Source organism: Gallinula chloropus (assembly GCF_964237585.1).
Source record: "Gallinula chloropus genome assembly, chromosome: 37".
NCBI classification, from domain to species: domain Eukaryota; kingdom Metazoa; phylum Chordata; class Aves; order Gruiformes; family Rallidae; genus Gallinula; species Gallinula chloropus.
This window is the reverse complement of record NC_140122.1, coordinates 84,091-105,475: the sequence shown is the minus strand read 5'-3', so window position 1 is coordinate 105,475 and position 21,385 is coordinate 84,091. Positions and strand designations below refer to the sequence as shown.

The 21,385-nt window shown below is 70.7% G+C and overlaps 1 protein-coding gene across 1 annotated transcript in view; it reads right to left on the bottom strand.

The window, feature by feature from the left end:
• Positions 1 to 21,385, bottom strand: part of NPHS1 (NPHS1 adhesion molecule, nephrin) — a gene marked incomplete at both ends in the record, with an annotated part of 26,855 nt that overhangs the window by 278 nt on the left and 5,192 nt on the right. The window contains 29 exon segments of the mRNA XM_084277850.1: positions 329 to 403; positions 494 to 717; positions 811 to 974; positions 1,796 to 1,907; positions 2,674 to 2,948; positions 3,712 to 3,871; positions 4,775 to 4,946; positions 5,678 to 5,799; positions 6,436 to 6,576; positions 8,012 to 8,056; positions 8,059 to 8,125; positions 8,127 to 8,152; positions 8,732 to 8,819; positions 8,821 to 8,905; positions 9,706 to 9,835; positions 10,476 to 10,647; positions 11,447 to 11,571; positions 12,090 to 12,228; positions 12,982 to 13,139; positions 13,819 to 13,996; positions 15,005 to 15,126; positions 15,773 to 15,876; positions 17,271 to 17,352; positions 18,077 to 18,205; positions 19,201 to 19,317; positions 19,410 to 19,454; positions 19,457 to 19,690; positions 19,849 to 19,882; positions 21,285 to 21,320. Of these exon segments, the coding sequence (XP_084133976.1) occupies positions 329 to 403; positions 494 to 717; positions 811 to 974; positions 1,796 to 1,907; positions 2,674 to 2,948; positions 3,712 to 3,871; positions 4,775 to 4,946; positions 5,678 to 5,799; positions 6,436 to 6,576; positions 8,012 to 8,056; positions 8,059 to 8,125; positions 8,127 to 8,152; positions 8,732 to 8,819; positions 8,821 to 8,905; positions 9,706 to 9,835; positions 10,476 to 10,647; positions 11,447 to 11,571; positions 12,090 to 12,228; positions 12,982 to 13,139; positions 13,819 to 13,996; positions 15,005 to 15,126; positions 15,773 to 15,876; positions 17,271 to 17,352; positions 18,077 to 18,205; positions 19,201 to 19,317; positions 19,410 to 19,454; positions 19,457 to 19,690; positions 19,849 to 19,882; positions 21,285 to 21,320 (3,561 nt within the window).

Genomic DNA, 21,385 nt, shown 5'->3' with positions numbered 1-21,385 from the left:
GTCACCTGTGGGGGGAGGGGGGGTGAGTTTGGGTGACCCTGAATTCGGGGGACACCCCCCCCCCCCCCAAACCCCACCCCCACCCCCACCCCAGGGGTCCATAAACCCCCCCAACCCCCCCAACAGGACCCTAAATATTGGGGACCCCCCAAAACCCCCATCAATGGACCCTCCCCCCCCCCCAGGACCCCCCCCTTATATGGGGCCCAGATTTTGAGGATGCCCCCCCCCATCCCCCCCCCCCCCCCCAAGGCTCCATAGACCCCCCCAACCCCCCATGGGACCCCCCCCCCTTATATGGGGCCCAGATTGGGGGGACCCCCCCCACCTCCTCGTAGCCCCCCCACTCCTCCTCCAGGGGCTCCCACGCCGGGGGGGGGTCGCTGGGGGTCGGTGACGTCACCTGGGGGGGGGGGCGGGGCAGCGGTGAGACCCCCGAGCGTGGGGGAGGGGCAGGGAGTCTGTGTCCCCCTCCCCCTCCCCCCCCCCTCACCTCGAGGCTGTCGGGGCCTTTCGGGGTCCCCCCCGGGGCCCCCCCGGCGCTGGGGGGGGCGGGGCGGTGACGTCGGCGCAGCGCGAGCAGCAGGAGGGCGCCGGCCCCTCCCCCCAGCGCCCCCAACCCCCCCGCCAGGAGGGGGGAGGGGCCCGCGGGGGGGGCGGGGGGCGGGGCCGCCCCCTCCTCCTCCTCCTGCTCCTCCGACCAATCACCGGGCGAGGCTGAGCGAGGGAAGGGAAGGGATTGGCTGGAGGTGAGCTGTGACGTCACTTCCGCTCCCCCCCGTGACGCGACTTCCGGGGGCAGGTGCGTACCGGAAGTGACGGCGGTGATGGCGGCGGGGGCGCTGTCGCCGCGGGCGTTGCGCGCCCTCACCGTGACGTCATAGGCCGTGGCCGGGCGCAGCCCCCCCAGCGTCAGGGCGGCGCCCGGGACCAGGATGGCGGCGGGGGGGGGAGGGGCGCCGGGGCCCCTCGCGCTTTGGGGGGGGGGGGGGGAGGGGAGAACCGGAAGTCAGGCGTGACGTCATCGGGAGAGACGGAAATGGGAGGGGGGACAGGAAGTGATGTCAAAACTACCCGCTGGGGACAGGAAGTGACGTCGTAGGGTGGCTGGGGGGGGGTCTGCCTGGATGGGGGGGGGGGTCCTGGGGGGGGTTGAGGGGTCCCAGGGGGGTTTTGGGGGGGTCCTGGGGGGGGGTTGGGGGGTCCCAGGGGGGTGTGGGGGGGTCCTTGGGGGGAGTTGGGGGTCCTGGGGGGGGGTTGGGGGGTCCCGGGTGGGTGTGGGGGGGTCCTGGGGGGAGTTTGGGGTCCTGGGGGGGGTTTGGGGGGTCCCAGGGGGGTTTTAGGGGGGTCCTTGGGGGGAGTTGGGGGTCCTGGGGGGGGGGGGTCCTGGGAGTGTCCCAGGGGGGCTTGGGGGGTCCCAGGGGTCCTGGTGGGGTTTGGGGGGTTGGGGGGGTCCCAGGGGTCCCGGTGGGGTCAGCTGGGGTCAGGGGCGGTTGGGGGGGTTGGGGAAGTCCCAGGGGTCCCGGGGGGGTGTTGAGGGGGTTTGGGGGGGGTCCCGGGGGTCCCTGGGGGTTGGGGGGGTGTTGGTGGGTTCTCGGGCATCCCAGTGGGGTTCAGGGGGTCAGGGGTGGTTGGGGGGGTCCCGGGGCTCCCAGGGGGGGTCTGGGGGGTGTTGGGGGGGTCCCGGGGGTCCGGGTGGGGTCGGGGGGGGTCAGGGGCAGTTGGGGGGGGTCCTGGGGGGGTTGGGGGGGTCCCAGGGGTCCTGGTGGGTTTGGGGGGGTCCCGGGGGTCCCACCTGACGAGGAAGCTCTGGCTCAGCCCCCCGGGGAACCCCGGGCTCCAGGACAGACTGAGGGACGTGGGCGTCACCCCCCCCACCCGCAGGTGCCGCGGGGGGTCCGGCCGGTCTGGGGGCCGGAGTCAAGTGTCCCCCCAGTGCCCCCCAGTATCATCCCAGTGCCCCCCAGTATCCTCCCAGTATCCCCCCAGTGCCCCCCAGTATCCCCCTGTATCCTCCAGTGCCCCCCAGTATCCTCCCAGTATCCTCCAGTGCCCTCCAGTATCCTCCAGTGCCCCCCAGTAGCCTCCAGTGCCCCCCAGTAGCCTCCCATTGTCCTCAGTATCATCCCAGTATCTTCCAGTGCCCCCCAATATCCTCCAGTGCCCCCCAGTATCCTACAGTGCCCCTCAGTATCCTCACAGTGCCCCCCAGTATCCCCCCAATATCCTCCAGTGCCCCCCAGTATCCTCCCAGTATCCTCCCAGTGCCCCCCATCACCTCCCAGTTTCCCCCCAGTATCCTCCCAGTCTCCCCCAAGTATCCTTCCAGTGCCTCTCATCGCCTCCCAGTATCCTCCCAGTCTCCCCCAGTATCCTCCCAGTTTACCCCAGTATCCTCCCAGTGCTCCCCAGTATCCTCCCAGTTCCCTTCATTGCCTCCTCGTGCCTCCCAGTCCCCCCCCATTTACCCCAGTGCTCCCAGCATCCCTCCCAGCGCTCCCCAGTACCACCCAGTCTCATCCCAGTGCCCCCCCACCCCTTACACTGCCACCCCCTCCCCCAGTAACCCCCCCCAGTACCAACCCCCTCCCTAAACCAGTACAAAACACCCCTCCCAGTACCACCCACCCCCAAACCAGTAGGAACACCCCGGCTCCCAGTACCGCCCAGTACCGGCCAGGCGGAGCTGGAGGCGGCGCCGGACGGTGCCCAGCGCGTTCTGGGCGACGCAGACGAAGGTGCCGAGGGTCCAGTTCCCCTCCCCCGCCTCCTCCCAGTTCTCATACTGGGGCTCCCAGTTGTGGTAGCGGTGGCGGGGCCGCTGCTGGTACTGGTCCCAGTCCGGGCGCTGGTACTGGTGCCGCAGGCGGGCGCGGTCCAGGCTGATGTTGGTGACGGTGAGGAGGCTGCTGGTCCAGGGGCCTTCGCGCCACTGGTGCTCCTGGAACCTGGGGAGGGGGGCGACTGGGAGGGACTGGGCTGGGACTGGGGCCGCTTTGCCCAGTTTCGGACCAGTTGAGCCCAGTTTTGGAGCTGGTGGGGCCCAGTTGGGTCTGGTTGAGCCCAGTAGAACCCAGCTGGGTCTGGTTGGACCCAGTTGAGCCCAGTAGAACCCAGTTGGGTTCTGTTGAACCCAGTTGGCCCCAGTTTGGTCTGGTTGGACCCAGTTTGCCCCAGTTATCCCAGCAGAACCCAATTGGGTCTGGTTGCGTCCCATTGACCCTGGATGGCCCCAGTTGAGCCCAGGTGGCCCCAGTTGAGCCCAGTTGGGCCTGAGTGGGTCCCAGTTGACCCTGGTAGGACCCAGTAGGTCCCAGTTGACTCCCTGATTGATCCCAGTTAGGTCCAGTTTGACCCAGTTGACCTCAGTTGGGCCCGGTTGGGTCCCATTGACCCCAGTTGAGCCCAGTTGATCCCAGTTAGGCCCAGTTGGGTCTCATTGACTCCAGTTGACCCCAGTTGGGTCCAATTGAGCCCAGTTGGGCCCAGTTGGGTCCCATTGAGCCCAGTTGAACCCAGTTGACCCCAGTTGACCCCAGTTGGGTCCCATTGAGCCCAGTTGGTCCCTGTTGACCCCCTACCACTCCCAGTTGAGTCCAGTTTGACCCAGTCCACCCCAGTTTAGCTCTGACTGGCTCCCGCCCGAGCCCAGTTGGTCCCAGTCCATCCCAGTCTGTCCCAGTCCGTCCCAGTGCGTCCCAGTGTGGGTACCTGGCCGGGTCGGGGCGCAGCGGCCGCCCCCAGTGCTCCCAGTACAGCTCCACGCCGGGGACGCCCTGGGCGCGGCACCGTAACTGGGCGGCGTCGGCGCCGTCGGGCACCAGCACCGGCAGCGGCTCCGCCCCCGGCGCCGCCTCCAGCTCGGGGCCATCTTGGGGGGGGAGGGGAGGAGGGGGGGGGTCAGGGGCTGTGATTGGCTCACGGGTGGCCACGCCCACACCCCCCGCACCCCTATTGGCCGCCTCCTCCCGTGCCCCCACCCCCATTGGTTATTCCCATCAGTCACCCCCCATTGGCTGTTCCCTCCCACGGCTGCTCCCCATTGGCCACCCCGTCCCATGCCCGCCCCCCATTGGCCACCCCCCATTGGCCACCCCCTCCCATGGGTGCCTCCCATTGGTTGTCCCTGTTCCTTGTCCCCCATTGGCCGCCCCCTATTGGTTATCTCCCATTGGCCACCCCCTCCCATGGGTGTCCCCCATTGGCTGTCCCCTCCTGTGCCCACCCCACATTTCCTGCCACCCATTGGCCGCCCCCTCCCATGGGTGTCTCCCATTGGTTATCCCCGTTCCTTGTCTCCCATTGGCTGTCCCCATTGCCCATCCCTCATTGGCTACCCCCCTCCAGTGCCCACCCCCCATTGGTTATCCCCTCCCATTGGTTATCCCCATTGCTCACACCCCATTGGTCACCCCCCATTGCCCGCCCCCTATTGGTGATCTCCCATTGGCCAACCCCTCCCATGCCCACCTCCCATTGGCTACCCCCATTGGGCATCCCCTCCCATGGGTGTCTCCCATTGGCTGCCCCCTCCACTGCCCGCCCCCCATTGGTCACCCCCTCCCATTGGTTATCCCCGTTCCTTGTCCCCCATTGCCCACCCCCCATTGGTTATCCCCTCCAGTGCCCGCCCCCCATTGGTTATCCCCTCCCATTGGTTATCCCCATTCCTTGTCTCCCATTGGCTGTCCCCATTGCCCATCCCCATTGCTCACCCCCCATTGGTTACCCCCCCCCAGTGCCCGCCCCCCATTGGTTACCCCCCCAGACCCACAGCGGACGATGAGGCGGATGAGCGCGCGTGCCGGGGGCGCCACCCCGGTGTCCACGCGGCACTCGTAGGGACCCCCCAGGTGCCGCCGCGCCCCCGGCACCCGCAGCCGCCCCACGGGCAGCCCCCCCTCGGGCAGCAGCTCCGGGGGGAGCCCCTCGGGACCCCCCTGCGCCTGCGGGGGAGGGGGGCAGGGTCAGACCACTGTGCCCCCCTCCCCCCCCGCCCCACCGCCAAATACCCCCCCAACCCCCATCAGCCCCCCCCCAATGCCCCCCCCATGTGTGTCCCCCCCTCCAAGGGAGCCAGGGGGCTGCCCTGGGCCCCCCACCCCCCATTTTACACCCCTCCCCAACCCTAATGCCCCCCCCCACCCCCCCCCTCAATTCCCCTCTCAACGTCCCCCCCACCCAATGACACCCCCCACCCATGTGTGTCCCCCCCACCCAGGGCAGCCGGGGGGCAGGGGGCTGCCCTGGGCTCCCACCCATGACCCCCCCAGCCCTTGACCCCCCCGTACGAGGCGCCCCCAGCGCAGGCAGCCGGGGGGCAGGGGGCTGCCCTGGGCCCCCCACCCATGACCCCCCAGTGACCCCCCACCCCGTGACCCCCCCGTACGAGGCGCCCCCAGCGCAGGCAGCCGGGGGGCAGGGGGCTGCCCTGGGCCCCCCACCCATGACCCCCCAGTGACCCCCCCCCAGCCCGTGACCCCCCCGTACGAGGCGCCCCCAGCGCAGGCAGCCGGGGGGCAGGGGGCTGCCCTGGGCCCCCCACCCATGACCCCCCAGTGACCCCCCCCAGCCCGTGACCCCCCCGTACGAGGCGCCCCCAGCGCAGGCAGCCGGGGGGCAGGGGGCTGCCCTGGGCCCCCCACCCATGACCCCCCAGCCCATGACCCCCCCGTACGAGGCGCCCCCAGCGCAGGCAGCCGGGGGGCAGGGGGCTGCCCTGGGCCTCGCACTCCAGCTCGGCGCTGTCGCCCTCGTTCACCACCACGGGGTCCGGCGCCCGCACGATGGTCGGGGGGTCTGGGGGGGCAAAGGGGGGGAGGGTGTAGGGTGCTATAGGCTGCTATAGGGTGCTGGGGGGGGGTGGTCTGGGGGCACAGGAGGGGTATAGGGTGCTATAGGGTGTCCATAGGGGTCTCTAGGGTCCCATAGGGGTCTATAGGGGTCTACAGGTGCCCATAGGGGTCTCGGGGGTCCCATAGGGTCCCAAAGGGGTCTGGGGGGGTCCCACAGGGGTCTCGGGGGTCCCATAGGGGTCTCTAGGGTCCCATTGGGGTCTCTGGGGTCCCACAGGGGTCTCTGGGGTCCCATGGGGTCCCTCAGGGGTCTGGGGGTCCCATAGGGGTCTCTGGGGTCCCACAGGGGTCTATAGGGGTCTCTAGGTGCCCATAGGGGTCTCTGGGGTCCCATAGGGGTCCCATAGGGGTCTCTGGGGTCCCCCAGGGGTCTATAGGGGTCTCTAGGTGCCCATAGGGTTCTCTGGGGTCCCACAGGGGTCTCTGGGGTCCCACAGGTGTCTATAGGGGTCTCTAGGTGCCCATAGGGGTCTATAGGTGCCCATAGGGGTCTCGGGGGTCCCACAGGGTCCCCCAGGGGTCTATAGGGGTCTCTGGGGTCCCATAGGGGTCTGGGGGTCCCGCGGGGCGGGGTGCTGACAGTGGACGCGCAGGCACAGGCGGGTGCTGGCGGCGCCCTCGGCGTTGCGGCATCGCGCCCCGTAGGTGCCGGCGTCGCCCCGCGTCACGTTGGCGATGTCCAGCCAGAACCCCTCCCCCACCCGGTGCCGCGGGGACCCCCCTGGGGGAGGGGAGCGGGTCAGCACCAGTGCTCCCAGTCAGCCCAACCAGTGCTCCCAGTCACCCCTCCCAGTGACCCCAGTGACTCCTCCCAGTGCTCCCAGTCACCCCTCCCACAGACCCCAGTGACTCCTCCCAGTGACCCGTGACTCCTCCCAGTGCTCCCAGTCAGCCCAACCAGTGCTCCCAGTCACCCCTCCCAGTGACCCCAGTGACTCCTCCCAGTGCTCCCAGTCAGCCCAACCAGTGCTCCCAGTGACCCATCCCAGTGACCCCAGTGACTCCTCCCAGTGACCTCAGTGACTCCTCCCAGTCCCAGTGCTCCCAGTCAGGCCAACCAGTGCTCCCAGTGACTCCTCCCACAGACCCCAGTGACTCCTCCCAGTGCTCCCAGTCAGCCCAAACCAGTGACCCCAGTGACTCCTCCCAGTGCTCCCAGTCACCCCTCCCAGAGACCCCAGTCACTCCTCCGAGTGACCCCAGTGACTCCTCCCAGTGCTCCCAGTCAGCCCCAACCAGTGACCCCAGTGACTCCTCCCAGTGCTCCCAGTCAGCCCAACCAGTGCTCCCAGTCACCCCTCCCCAGTGACCCCAGTGACTCCTCCCAGTGCTCCCAGTCAGCCCAACCAGTGCTCCCAGTGACCCATCCCAGTGACCCCAGTGACTCCTCCCAGTGACCTCAGTGACTCCTCCCAGTGCTCCCAGTCAGGCCAACCAGTGCTCCCAGTGACTCCTCCCACAGACCCCAGTGACTCCTCCCAGTGCTCCCAGTCAGCCCAAACCAGTGACCCCAGTGACTCCTCCCAGTGCTCCCAGTCACCCCTCCCAGAGACCCCAGTCACTCCTCCGAGTGACCCCAGTGACTCCTCCCAGTGGCTCCCAGTCAGCCCAAACCAGTGACCCCAGTGACTCCTCCCAGTGCTCCCAGTCAGCCCAACCAGTGCTCCCAGTCACCCCTCCCAGTGACCCCAGTGACTCCTCCCAGTGCTCCCAGTCAGCCCAACCAGTGCTCCCAGTGACCCATCCCAGTGACCCCAGTGACTCCTCCCAGTGACCTCAGTGACTCCTCCCAGTGCTCCCAGTCAGGCCAACCAGTGCTCCCAGTGACTCCTCCCACAGACCCCAGTGACTCCTCCCAGTGCTCCCAGTCAGCCCAAACCAGTGACCCCAGTGACTCCTCCCAGTGCTCCCAGTCACCCCTCCCAGAGACCCCAGTCACTCCTCCGAGTGACCCCAGTCACCCCTCCCAGTATCCTGGTGACCCCTCCCAGTGAGCCTCCCAGTGACCCCAGGAACCCCTCCCAGTACCTCCCAGTGCCTCCCAGTGCCCCCAGAAACCCTTCCAGCACCTCCCCGCGCCCCCTAGACCCCCCCATACCCCCCTTCCCGGCCCCTCCCCCTCCCCTCCCAGTGCTCCCAGTGCTCCCAGTACGCACCGGGCAGGAGGGGGCGGCCGCCCAGGCTCCAGGTGCAGGTCTCCACGGGGGATGGGCGAGGACGGCCAGGGGCAGCCGCACCCCCCCGTGCTCCCGCGCCACCACCAGCGCCCCCCTCCCCCACCGAGAACTGGGGGGCGTCTGGGGGGTCCCAGTAAGGCCAGGGCCAGCCCAGGGCCTCACAGTAACCCTCAGGGCCAGCCCAGGGCCCCCTAGTAACCGCCAGTCCCCTCCCAGTAACCCCAGTCCCCTCCCAGTAACACCCAGGGCCAGCCTAGGGCCTCCCAGTGCCCTCCATTCCTCTCCCAGCTCCCTCCCAGTAACTTCCAGTATACCCCAGTCCCCTCCCAGTAACCCCAGTCCCATCCCAGTCCCTCCCAGACCCCTCCCAGTGCCCCCCAGTCCCCTCCCAGCCTTTCCCAGTCCCCTCCCAGTTCCTCCCAGTGGCTCTCAGTCCCTCCCAGCGGCTCCTAGTCCCCTCCCAGTCCCTCCCAGTACAGCCAGCCCCTCCCAGTCCCCTCCCAGTCCCTCCTGGTCCCCTCCCAGTCCCTCCCAGTCCATCCCAGTGGCTCCCAGTCCCCACCCAGTCCCTCCCAGCCCCCTCCCAGTGCCCCCCAGTCCCTCCCAGTCCCCTCCCAGTCCCTCCTGGCCCCCTCCCAGTGCCCCCCAGCCCCTCCCAGTGCCCCCCAGTGCCCCCCAGTGCCTCCCAGTGGCACTCACGGCGCACGAGCAGGCGGTGTGCGGCGCTGACGGCCAGGCCCAGGGCGGGGCTGGCGGCCTCGCAGGTGACGCGCTGGCCCTGGTCACCCCACGGCCACCCGCAGCCGCAGGCGCGACCCCGACGTCACCCCCCCGAAGGAGCCGGGCGACGGCGGCAGCGGCTCCCCCGGCACCCTGGGGACACCCGGGGACGTGGGGGGTCATGGGGTCACAGGGGTCATGGGGTCACTGGGGGACGGGGGGGGTCATGGGGACACCCGGGGTCATGGGGTCACAGGGGTCATGGGGTCACTGGGGGACGGGGGGGGTCATGGGGACACCCGGGGTCATGGGGTCACAGGGGTCATGGGTCACTGGGGGACATGGGGTCACCCGGGTCATGGGGTCACTGGGGTCATGGGGTCACCGGGGGGTCATGGGGACACCCGGGGACATGGGTCACCCAGGGTCATGGGGTCACCGAGGTCATGGGGTCACCCGGGGTCATGGGGGTCACCAGGGGTCATGGGGTCACCTGGGGACATGGGGGGGTCATGGGGACATTGGGGGACACAGGGGACATGGGGTCACCTGGGGTCAGAAGGGGGTTGTAGGGTCGTGGGGGACATGGGGGGTCACGGGGTCACCTGGGGTCACAGGGGCTGTGGGGTCACCCAGGGGACACGGGGTCACCTGGGGTCACAGGGCCATGGGGGGACACAGGGGGGACACGGGGTCACCCGGGGTCACAGGGGGTTATTGGGGTCACCCGAGGTCCACAGGGGGTTATTGGGGTCCTGGGGGGGGGACACAGGGGGGTCACCCAGGGGGTGACAAGGGGTGACATGGGGGGGGTGATGGGGGGTGCTGGGGGGTGACATGGGGGGGTGATGGGGGGTGCTGGGGGGTGACATGGGGGGGTGATATGGGGGGGTGATGATGGGGGTGACAGGGGGTGCCAGGGGTGACATGGGGGGGTGCCGGGGGTGCCTCACGGGTGTCCTTGGCGCAGCCAGCGCAGGGTGGGGGCGGGGTGGGCGCTGCCGGCCGCGCACGTCAGCACCAGGGTCTGGCCCGGCCGCACCTCGGGGGGGGTCGCGGTGACCGTCACCGACAGCGGGGGGACTGGGGGCGGGGAGGGGTCAGGGGGGGCACCCCAGGGCATCCCCAGGGCACCCCGGGGCCACAGGCACCCCAGGGTCACCCCAAGGTCACCCCAAGGCCAGGACACCCTGGGGTCACCCCCAGGGCACCCCAAGGCCAATGTCACCCTGAGGTCACCCTGAGGTCACCCCAAGGTCACCCCACGGCCACGGGCACCCTGGGGTCACCTCCAGGGCACCCCCAGGGCACCCCATGGCCAAGGGGACCCCGAGGACACCCCAAGGTCACCCCGTGGCCAAGGGACCCTGAGGTCACCCCCAGGGCACCCCAAGGCCAATGTCACCCTGAGGTCATCCCATGGTCAAGGTCAACCTGGGGTCACCTCTAGGGTCACCTCTAGGGTCACCTCTGGGGTCACCCAAGGTCACCCCCAGGTCACTGTCCCCTCAAGGTCACCCCAAGGTGCCCCCAAACTCCCCCCCCCATTCCCCCCCCCCAAGGCCATCATCACCCCCCCCCCACCTTCAACCCCCCCACCCCACCCCAAGGCCCCCCCAGCTCCTCCCCCTCCCCGCACCCCCCACCCCAAAAGCCACCCCAAGGCCACCCCCCCCCCCGAGGTCCCCCCACCCCCGGGTGGTCCCAGCCCCCCCAGGCTCACAGAGGACGCGGAGGCGGGTGGTGGCGCTGAGGGGGGGGGTCCCGCCGCCCCCCCCCGCCTCGCAGCGGTAGGCGGCCCCGTTGTCGCTGGGCACCAGGTCAGCGGCAGCTCCCGCGAGCCCACCCAGCCCCCCCCCCAGGAGCGGGGTGCTGTCCTTCAGCGGCCGCCCGTCCTGGGGGGCAGGGGGGGCACCCCGGGTGAGGGGGGGCCTGGAGGGGGTGGGGGCATCTGGGGGGGCACCCCGGGTGAGGGGGGGCCTGGAGGGGCCGGGGGCATCTGGGGAGGTCGGGGGGGGACACCCAGGGGGGGTTGGGGGGGCACCCCGGGTGAGGGGGGGGCCTGGAGGGGCCGGGGGCATCTGGGGGGTGCTGAGGGGACACCCAGGGGGGTTGGGGGGGCACCCAAGGTTTGGGGGGGCCTGGACGGGGTGGGGGCATCTAGGGGGGTCGGGGGGGCACCCAAGGGGGGTTGGGGGGGGCACCCAAGTGGGGTTTGGGGGAGCACCCCGGGTGAGGGGGGGGCCTGGAGGGGCCGGGGGTATCTGGGGGGGGCTGGGGGGGACACCCAGGGGGGTTGGGGGGTGCACCCAAGGTTTGGGGGGGTCCTGGATGGGGTGGGGGCATCTGGGGGGGGCTGGGGGGGGGCACCCAGGGGGGTTGGGGAGGCACACAAGGTTTGGGGGGGGCCTGGATGGGCCGGGGGCATCTGGGGGGGGCAGAGGGGGAACCAGGGTGGGTGGGGGGACACCCAGGGGGGTCGAGGGGGCACCCAGGGGGGGCAATGGGACGGGTGGGGGGGGTCCCTATTTGGGGGGCTGGGGGCACCCAGGGGGGTCTGTGGGGGGGACACACACCCCGGGGGGGGGTGGGGGGCTCGGGGGGGGGTCTGTGGGGGGGACACACACCCCGGGGGGGGTGGGGGGCTCCCGGGGGGGGGGTCCCTGTTTTGGGGGGGGGGGGTTGTGCCCCCACCTTGGTCCAGAGCAGGCGGGGGGGGGGGTGCCCCCCCCGCGCGTGGCAGCCCAGCCGCAGCCGCGTCCCCACGCGGAACGTGGCGTTGGGGGGGGGGGTCTCCAGCCACAGCTCCTGGGGGGGGTCTGCCCGCCGCCAGTGCCCACCAGTACGGACCAGTGACCCTCCCAGTCCCCCGAGACCCCCCCAGTCCCCCGAGACCCCCCGGGACCCCCCCTGAGACCACCCATACCCCCCCCCCGTACTCCCAGTATCCCCCCAGTGCCCCAAACACCCCCTGAGACCCCTCCCAGTGCCCCCAAGACCCCTCCCAGTCCCTCCCAGTGCCCTCCAGTCCCCCCCCAGTGCCTCCCAGTGCCCCCCAATCCTCTCCCAGTCCCTCCCAGTGCCCCCCAATCCCCTCCCAGTCCCCTCCCAGTCCCCCCCCAGTCCCTCCCAGTGCCCTCCAGTGCCCCCCAATCCCCTCCCAGTCCCCTCCCAGTACATCCCAGTCCCCTCCCAGCCCCTCCCAGTGCCCCCCAGTCCCTCCCATTCCCCCCCCAGCCCCCCCCCAGTGCTCCCAATCCCCTCCCAGGCCCCTCCCAGTCCCCTCCCAGTGCCCTCCCAGTCCCTCCCAGTGCCTCCCCGTGCCGCCAGCACCCACGGGTGACGCTGAGGGTGACGCTGGCGCTGCGGGTGCCCAGCCCGGGGCTGGTGGCTTCGCACACCAGGGGCCACCCGTGGTCCTGGCGCCGGCCCAGCAGGGTGACGTTGGACACCGAGACCCACCCGCGGCCCGGGGCCTGGGGGGGCAGCGTGGGACCCCCACCCGTGGACCCCCACCCACCCACCCGCGGCCTGGGGCCTGGGGGGGCAGCGTGGGACCCCCACTCGTGGACCCCCACCCACCCACCCACCCATGGGACCCACCCATGGGACCCACCCACCCGTGGCCCGGGGCCTGGGGGGGCAGCGTGGGACCCCCACCCGTGGACCCCCACCCACCCACCCACCCATGGGACCCACCCATGGGACCCACCCACCCGTGGCCTGGGGCCTGGGGGGGGGCAGCGTGGGACCCCCACCCGTGGGACCCCCACCCATGGATCCACCCGTGGGACCCCCACCCACCCACCCGCGGCCCAGGGCCTGGGGGGGGGCAGCGTGGGACCCCCACCCACGGGACCCCCACCCACCCACCCGTGGCCCGGGGCCTGGGGGGTGGCAGCATGGGACCCCCACCCGTGGGACCCCCACCCATGGGACCCCCACCCACCCACCCGCGGCCCGGGGCCTGGGTGGGGGCAGCGTGGGACCCCCACCCGTGGGACCCACCCATGGACCCACCTGTGGGACCCACCCGTGGGACCCCCACCCATGGGACCCCCACCCATGGGACCCCCCCAAGGGACCCCCTAACAGGACCCCCTATGGGACCCCGCCCAATGGGACCCCCACCCATGGGACCCCCCCACCCATGGGACCCCCCCCCAAGGGACCCCCTAATAGGACCCCCACGGGACCCCCCACCCACGGGCCCCCCCCCCGGCGCCCACCTGCGTGCGGGAGGTGTCGGTGGGCGCCAGCTCCCTGCCGCGCAGCCACCAGCGCAGCCGCACCGGGGGGTTACTGGGAGCACTGGTGCAGCCCAGCGCCACCGTCCCGTTCTCGGGCACCGAGGGCACCCCCGAGATCGTCACCTCGGCCGGGGGGTCTGGGGGCTCCAGTATCAACCAGTGCTCCCAGCGCGGGCTCCCAGTCCCGCCCCGGCCGCCCAGCCCTCCCTCCCAGTGCTCCCAGTGCCTCCCAGTATCAATTAGCTGCCTTCAATGGAGGCTGCCAGCGCCTCCTGCTCCCTCCCAGTCCCCTCCCAGTGCCTCCCAGTCCCTCCCAGTCCCCTCCCAGTGCCTCCCAGTCCCCTTCCAGTAACCCCCAGTCCCTCCCAGTCCCCTCCCAGTCCCTCCCAGTGCCTCCCAGTCCCCTCCCAGTGCCTCCCAATCCCTCCCAGTCCCCTCCCAGTCCCTCCCAGTGCCTCCCAATCCCCTCCCAGTCCCTCCCAGTCTCCTCCCAATCCCTCCCAGTACCTCCTAGTCACCTCCTAGTCCCCTCCTAGCCCCCTCCCAGTCCCTCCCAGTCCCTCCCAATCCCCTCCCAGTCCCTCCCAGTCTCCTCCCAATCCCTCCCAGTACCTCCTAGTCACCTCCTAGTCCCCTCCTAGCCCCCTCCCAGTCCCCTCCCAGTCCCTCCCAGTCCCTCCCAGTCCCTCTCAGTGCCCTCCCAATCCCTTCCCAGTCCCACCCAGTCCCTCCCAGTCCCCTCCCAGTCCCTCCCAGTCCCCTCCCAGTCCCCTCCCAGTCCCTCCCAGTCCCTCCCAGTGCTCCCAGCGCGCTCACAGGTGACGCTGAGGGTGACGCTGGCGCTGCCCCCCCCGCCGGGCAGGGGGGTGTGCGCGCGGCACCGCAGGGTGGTGACGTCATCGCCGGGGCTCAACGTCAGCGTGAGGCGGCTGCGCGCGACCCCCGGGAGCCCCGCCCCCTCCGTCACCCAGGGGCCGACCAATGGGACGCCGTCCTGGGGGGGGGGTGTGACGTCACGGACCGGGGAAGGGGGGGGACCCCCAGTGCTCCCAGTGCTCCCATTTCCCCATCCCAGTGTCTCCCAGTCCCTCCCAGTGCCTCCCAGTGCCTCTTCTTCCCCGTCCCAGTGCCTCCCAGTCCCTCCCAGTGCTCCCATTTCCCCCTCCCAGTGCTCCCATTTCCCCATCCCAGTGCCTCCCAGTCCCTCCCAGTGCCTCTTCTTCCCCATCCCAGTGCCTCCCAGTCCCTCCCAGTGCTCCCATTTCCCCATCCCAGTGCTCCCATTTCCCCATCCCAGTGCCTCCCAGTCCATCCCAGTGCCTCCCAGTCCCTCCCAGTGCTCCCATTTCCCCATCCCAGTGCTCCCAGTGCCTCCCAGTGCCTCTTCTTCCCCGTCCCAGTGCCTCCCAGTCCCTCCCAGTGCTCCCATTTCCCCATCCCAGTGCTCCCAGTGCCTCCCAGTGCCTCTTCTTCCCCGTCCCAGTGCCTCCCAGTCCCTCCCAGTGCTCCCATTTCCCCATCCCAGTGCTCCCAGTGCCTCCCAGTGCCTCTTCTTCCCCGTCCCAGTGCCTCCCAATCCCTCCCAGTGCTCCCATTTCCCCATCCCAGTGCCTCCCAGTCACTCCCAGTGCCTCTTCTTCCCCATCCCAGTGCTCCCAGTGCCTCCCAGTGCCTCTTCTTCCCCATCCCAGTGCCTCCCAGTCCCTCCCAGAGCTCCCAGTCCATCCCAGTGCCTCCCAGTCCCTCCCAGTGCTCCCATTTCCCCATCCCAGTGCCTCCCAGTCACTCCCAGTGCCTCTTCTTCCCCATCCCAGTGCCTCCCAGTCCCTCCCAGTGCTCCCATTTCCCCATCCCAGTGCCTCCCAGTCACTCCCAGTGCCTCTTCTTCCCCATCCCAGTGCCTCCCAGTCCCTCCCAGTGCCTATTCTTCCCCATCTCAGTGCTCCCAGTCCCTCCCAGTGCTCCCGTTTCCCCATCCCAGCGCTCCCAGTGCCCCCAGTACCTTGTCCCAGTGCAGACTGGGAGGGGGGTTGCCCCCCCGCACCACGCAGACCAGTCGCAGGGTCTCCCCCGCCCGCACCTGGGGCGACTCCAGCCCCTCGATGGTCGGGGGGCCGGGGGGAACTGGGGGCACTGGTCAGACTGGGAGGCACTGGGAGAGCCCAGAGCCTCTGGGGGGGGGGGACTGAACAGCACTGGGGGGAAGGGGGGGTGTCCCTGGGGGTACTGGGGGCACTGGGGGGATACTGGGAGTACTTGGGGGGGGGGGGGATATTGGGGCTCCCAGGGGGTCTTGGGGGTCCCAGGGGGTCTTGGGGGTCCCAGGGGGGTCCCGGGGGGTATTTGGGGGCCCCAGGGGGGTCCCGGGGGGGTATTTGGGGGTCCCAGGGGGGGTCCTGGGTGTCCTGGGGGTCCCAGGCGGTATTGGGGGTCCCAGGGGGTATTTTGGGGGTCCCAGGGGGGTCCCAGGGGGTATTGGGGGGTATTGGGGGGTATTGGGGGGTATTGGGGGCTATTTGGGGGTCCCAGGGGGTATTGGGGGTCCCGGGCGGTATTGGGGGGTCCCAGGGGGTATTTGGGGGTCCCGGGGGGGTCCCAGGGGGTATTTGAGGGGTATTTGGGGGTCCCAAGGGGGTCCCTGGGGGTATTTGGGGGGTCCCAGGGGGTCCCGGGGGATATTGGGGGGTCCCGGGGAGTATTGGGGGTCCCGGGGGCTCTCGGGGGGTCCCAGGGGGTATTTGGGGGTCCCAGGGGGTCCCGGGGGTCTCACCCAGCACGTCCAGGGTGATCCCGGCCTGGCTGGGCCCCGGCCCGGCCTCGTTGGCGGCCGAACAGACGAGACGCTGCCCGTGGGCCTGGGCCTGCGGCGTCAGCCTGCGCCCAGCGGGGTCACTGGGGGCACTGGGGGGGACTGGGAGGGGATTGGGGGGGACTGGGGGGGACTGGGAGAGGATTGGGAGGGACTGGGAGGGGGACTGGGGGGACTGGGGGGGGACTGGGAGGGACTGGGAGGGGATTGGGAGGGACTGGGGGGGACTGGGAGGGACTGGAAGGGGGACTGGGAGGGACTGGGAGGGGATTGGGGGGGACTGGGAGGGGACTGGGGGGGACTGGGAGGGACTGGGAGGGACTGGGAGGGACTGGGAGGGGATTGGGAGGGACTGGGAGGGACTGGGGGGGACTGGGAGGGACTGGGAGGGGATTGGGAGGGACTGGAAGGGGACTGGGAGGGACTGGGAGGGGATTGGGAGGGACTGGGAGGGGATTGGGGGGGACTGGGAGGGGATTGGGGGGGACTGGGGGGACTGGGAGGGGATTGGGAGGGGACTGGGAGGGACTGGGAGGGACTGGGGGGACTGGGGGCACTGGGAGGGACTGGGAGGGACTGGAGGACTGGGGGGACTGGGGGGGACTGGGGGGGATTGGGAGGGGACTGGGAGGGACTGGGAGGGACTGGTGGGGACTGGGAGGGGATTGGGAGGGACTGGAGGGACTGGGGGGACTGGGGGCACTGGGAGGGACTGGGAGGGACTGGGAGGGACTGGAAGGGGGACTGGGAGGGACTGGGAGGGGATTGGGAGGGGACTGGGAGGGACTGGGAGGGACTGGGGGGGACTGGGAGGAACTGGGAGGGACTGGGAGGGACTGGGGGAACTGGGAGGGACTGGGGGGGACTGGGAGGGACTGGGAGGGACTGGGAGGGACTGGAGGGACTGGGGGGACTGGGGGCACTGGGAGGGACTGGGAGGGACTGGGAGGGACTGGGAGGGACTGGGGGGACTGGGGGCACTGGGGTCACTGGGGGGACTGGGGGCACTGGGGGGACTGGGAGGGGATTGGGAGGGACTGGAGGGACTGGGGGGACTGTGGGGACTGGGGGCACTGGGAGGCACTGGGAGGCACTGGGCTGGACCGGGACAGGCTGGCTCACTCTGGGTCATACTAGTCTGTACTGGTTCATACTGGTTTGTACTGGGCCCTGTTGGCCCATGCTGGCTCACACTGGGTCACACTGGTCTATACTGGTCTCTACTGGTCCATACTGGGCCTTGTTGGCCCATGCTGGCTCACACTGGGTCACATCGCTCTATACTGGTCTATACTGGCCCATACTGGTCTGGACCAGTAGCGACATGTGTGGGGCTGTACCGGCTGCTGCCGGTTTGTACCGGTTCGTGTCGCCTCATACTGGTTTGTACTGGTCTGTGGCGGCCCGCGCTGCCCCCCGGGGCTCAGACTGGTTCATACTGGTGTGAACTGGTGCTCACCGGACCGTGGCCTCGCTGGAGCTCAGCTTGGGCTGCGACCCGTCCAGCACCCGCGAGGAGACCAGGGGCAGCGGCTCCCCCCCTGCGCCCAGAGACCCCCCAGGTCACCCCAAAACCCCTGAGACCCCCGAGACCCCCAGAGACCCCTGAGACCCCCCAGAGACCCCAGAGAGCCAGAGACCCCCCTGAGACCCCTTGCACCCCCGGGTCACCCCAAACCCCCCCGAGACCCCCAGAGACCCCCGAGACCCCTGAGACCCCACAGACCCCCCCCAGACCACCAAAGTCACCCCAACCCCCCCTGTGTCCCCAGACCCCCCCCAGACCCCCCTGAGACCCCCCTGCGGCCCCAGACCCCCCCCAGACCCCCAGAGTCACCCCAACCCCCCCTGTGCCCTCAGACCCCCCACAGACCCCTGGGGTCACCGCACCCCCCCCTGAGACCCCCCTGAGACCCCCCTGCACCCCCAGACCCCCTGAGACCCCCGGGTCACCCTCAGACCCCCCCCGAGACCCCCCTGAGACCCCCTGCACCCCCAGACCCCCCGAGACCCCCGGGGTCACCCTCAGACCCCCCCCGAGCCCCCCCTGAGACCCCCCTGCACCCCCAGACCCCCCGAGACCCCGGGGTCACCCTCAGACCCCCCCCCGAGCCCCCCCTGAGACCCCCGGGGTCACCCTCAGACCCCCCCCCGAGCCCCCCCAAGACCCCCGGGGTCACCCCAACCCCCTCCCCACAGCCCCGCCCCCCCCGCCGGCCCCGCCCCCCCGGCCGGCCCCGCCCCCCGTCCGGCCCCGCCCCTCACCCAGCGTGATGACGAGGCTGGGGGCGGGGCGCCCGTCGGGCGCGTGGCAGCGCACCTCCACCTCGGCCCCGCCCACCCAGGGCAGCTCCGCCCCCGGGGGCAGCTCCAGCCGGGGGGGGCCGGGGGGCACTGGGGGGACGGGAGGGAACCAGTGGGGATGGGCGGCAGCTCAGTGCCTCCCAGTAACACCCAGTGCCTCCCAGTAACACCAGTCCCCTCCCAGTCCCTCCCAGTCCCTCCCAGTCCCTCCAGATCCCCTCCCAGTCCCTCCCAATCCCCTCCCAGTTCCTCCCAGTCCCCTCCCAGTCCCCCCCAATCCCCTCCCAGTCCCTCCCAATCCCCTCCCAGTCCCATCCCAGTCCCTCCCAATCCCCTCCCTGTCCCTCCCAGCCCCTCCCAGTCCCTCCTAGTCCCTCCCAATCCCCTCCCAGTCCCCCCCAATCCCCTCCCAGTCCCTCCCAGTCCCTCCCAGTCCCCTCCCAATCCCCTCCCAGTCCCTCCCAGTCCCTCCCAGTCCCCTCCCAGTCCTTCCCAGTCCCTCCCAATCCCTTCCCAGTCCCTCCCAGTCCCCTCCCTGTCCCTCCCAATCCCCTCCCAGTTCCTCCCAGTCCCCTCCCAGTCCCCCCCAATCCCCTCCCAGTCCCTCCCAATCCCCTCCCAGTCCCATCCCAGTCCCTCCCAATCCCCTCCCTGTCCCTCCCAGCCCCTCCCAGTCCCTCCCAGTCCCTCCCAATCCCCTCCCAGTCCCCCCCAATCCCCTCCCAGTCCCTCCCAGTCCCTCCCAGTCCCTCCCAATCCCCTCCCAGTCCCCTCCCAATCCCCTCCCAGTCCCTCCCAGTCCCTCCCAGTCCCCTCCCAGTCCTTCCCAGTCCCTCCCAATCCCTTCCCAGTCCCTCCCAGTCCCCTCCCTGTCCCTCCCAGCCCCTCCCAGTCCTTCCCAGTCCCTCCCAATCCCCTCCCAGTCCCTCCCAGTCCCCTCCCAGTCCCTCCCAGTCCCTCCCAGTCCCTCCCAGTCCCTCCCAATCCCCTCCCAGTCCCCTCCCAGTCCCCTCCCAGTCCCTCCCAGTCCCTCCCAGTCCCCTCCCAGTCCCTCCCAGTGCCTCCCAGTGCCTCCCAGTCCGCACCCAGGACGGTCAGCAGTGCCGGGCGCGACGCGCGGGTGCCGTTCCCCTCCCCCACCTGGCACACGTAGACGTCATCGTCCTCCAAGGCCACGCCCACAATGCGCAGGTGGTGCTGCCCTGCCCGAGGCCACGCCCCCGTCAGCCAGGCCACGCCCCCTTCCCCCCCAGCCACACCCTCCCCCTTCCCGCCCCTTCCACCAATCACAGACCTCGCCGGGCGTCTCCAGCCAATCGGTAGCGCGGGTGGGCGGGGCGGGCGGCGCCCCCAGCAGGAGCCCGCCGCGCGCCCACTGCACGGCCCCGCCCCCGCGCACGGCGCAGCGCAGCTCCGCCCCCCCGCCCAGCACCGCGCTCCCATTGGACGGCTCCTCCACGAAGGGCGTGGCTGCAAGGCAGGGGGCGGGGCTCGGCGGAGGACACGCCCCCTCGCCGGGGAGGAGGCCGCGCCCCCCGAAAGGAGGCCGCGCCCCCCGGGAGGAGGCCGCGCCCCCTGAAAGGAGACCACGCCCCCGAAAGGAGGCCACGCCCCCTGAAAGGAGGCCACGCCCCCTCCCTGCGCCCCCTCCCCCGGGACTTTCCCACGGCCCCGTGACCTCGGGTGACCCCGCGGCCTCGGGTGGCCTCGGGTGACCTCGGGTGACCCCTCACCTCCCACTCCAGCCAATAGCCAGGCCAGCACCACCTGGGGGGGGGGGTACAGGGGTCAAAGGTCAGAGAGGGGGAGTGTTCCCCCCCGCCCCCCCCACCCAGTACCCCCCTCCCCATCCCCCCCAGGACCCCCCCAAATCCCTCCTGACCCCCTGAACTCCCCCCCATCCCCTTTATCCCCCCCGAGACCCCCCCCAAACCAACCCCAGGACCCCCCCAAACTGCTCCAGGACCCCCAAACTCCCCCCCCAGCCCCTGTTTCCCCTCCCAGGACCCTCCTAAACTGCCCCAGGACCCCCAAACTCCCCCCCAGCCCCTATTTCCCTCCCAGGACCCCCCCAAACTGCCCCAGGACCCTCAAACTGCCCCCTCAGCCCCTATTTCCCTGCCCAGGACCCCCATAAACTACCCCAGGATCCCCAAAATTCCTCCCCCCAGCCCCTATTCCCCACCCAGCACCCCCCCAAACTGCCCCAGGACCCCCAAACTGCCCCCCCAGCCCCTATTTCCCCTCCAAGGACCCCCCTAAACTACCTCAGCATCCCCAAAATTCCCCCCCCAACCCCTATTCCCCCTCCCAGGACCCCCCAAACTGCCCCCGGACCCCCAAAATTCCCCCCCCCAGCCCGTATTTCCCTCCCAGGACCCCTCTAAACTGCCCCAGGACCCCCAAACTGCCCCACCAGCCCTTATTTCCCTCCCTTGACCCCCCCAAACTGCCCCAGGACCCCTAAACTGCCCCCCCAGCCCCTATTTCCCCACCCAGGACCCCCCCAAACTGCCCCAGGACCCCCAAAATTCCCCCCCAGCCCCTATTCCCCACCCAGGACCCCTCTAAAGTGCCCCAGGACCCCCAAAATCCCCCCCCCCAGCCCCTATTTCCCTCCCAGGACGCCCCTAAACTGTCCCAGGACCCCCAAACTGCCCCCCCCAACCCCTATTCCCCCTCCCAGGACCCCCCCAAACTGCCCCCGGACCCCCAAAATTCCCCCCCCCAGCCCGTATTTCCCTCCCAGGACCCCTCTAAACTGACCCAGGACCCCCAAACTGCCCCACCAGCCCTTATTTCCCTCCCTTGACCCCCCCAAACTGCCCCAGGACCCCTAAACTGCCCCCCCCAGCCCCTATTTCCCCACCCAGGACCCCCCCAAACTGCCCCAGGACCCCCAAAATTCCCCCCCCAGCCCCTATTCCCCACCCAGGACCCCTCTAAAGTGCCCCAGGACCCCCAAAATCCCCCCCCAGCCCCTATTTCCCTCCCAGGACGCCCCTAAACTGCCCCAGGACCCCTAACCTGCCCCCCCAGCCCCTATTTCCCCTCCCAGGACCCCCCTATACTGCCCCCGGCCCCCCAACCTGCCCCCCAGCCCCTATTTCCCACCCAGGACCCCCCCAAACTGCCCCCGGACCCCCAACCTGCCCCCAGCCCCACTCACGCTGCCCGCAGCCCCCGCCATGGCCACCGGCACTGGCTGTGGGGAGGGGGGGATGGGGGGTAAAAGGGGGGAGGGGGCGGGTCCCGGGCTCCTCCCTCCCC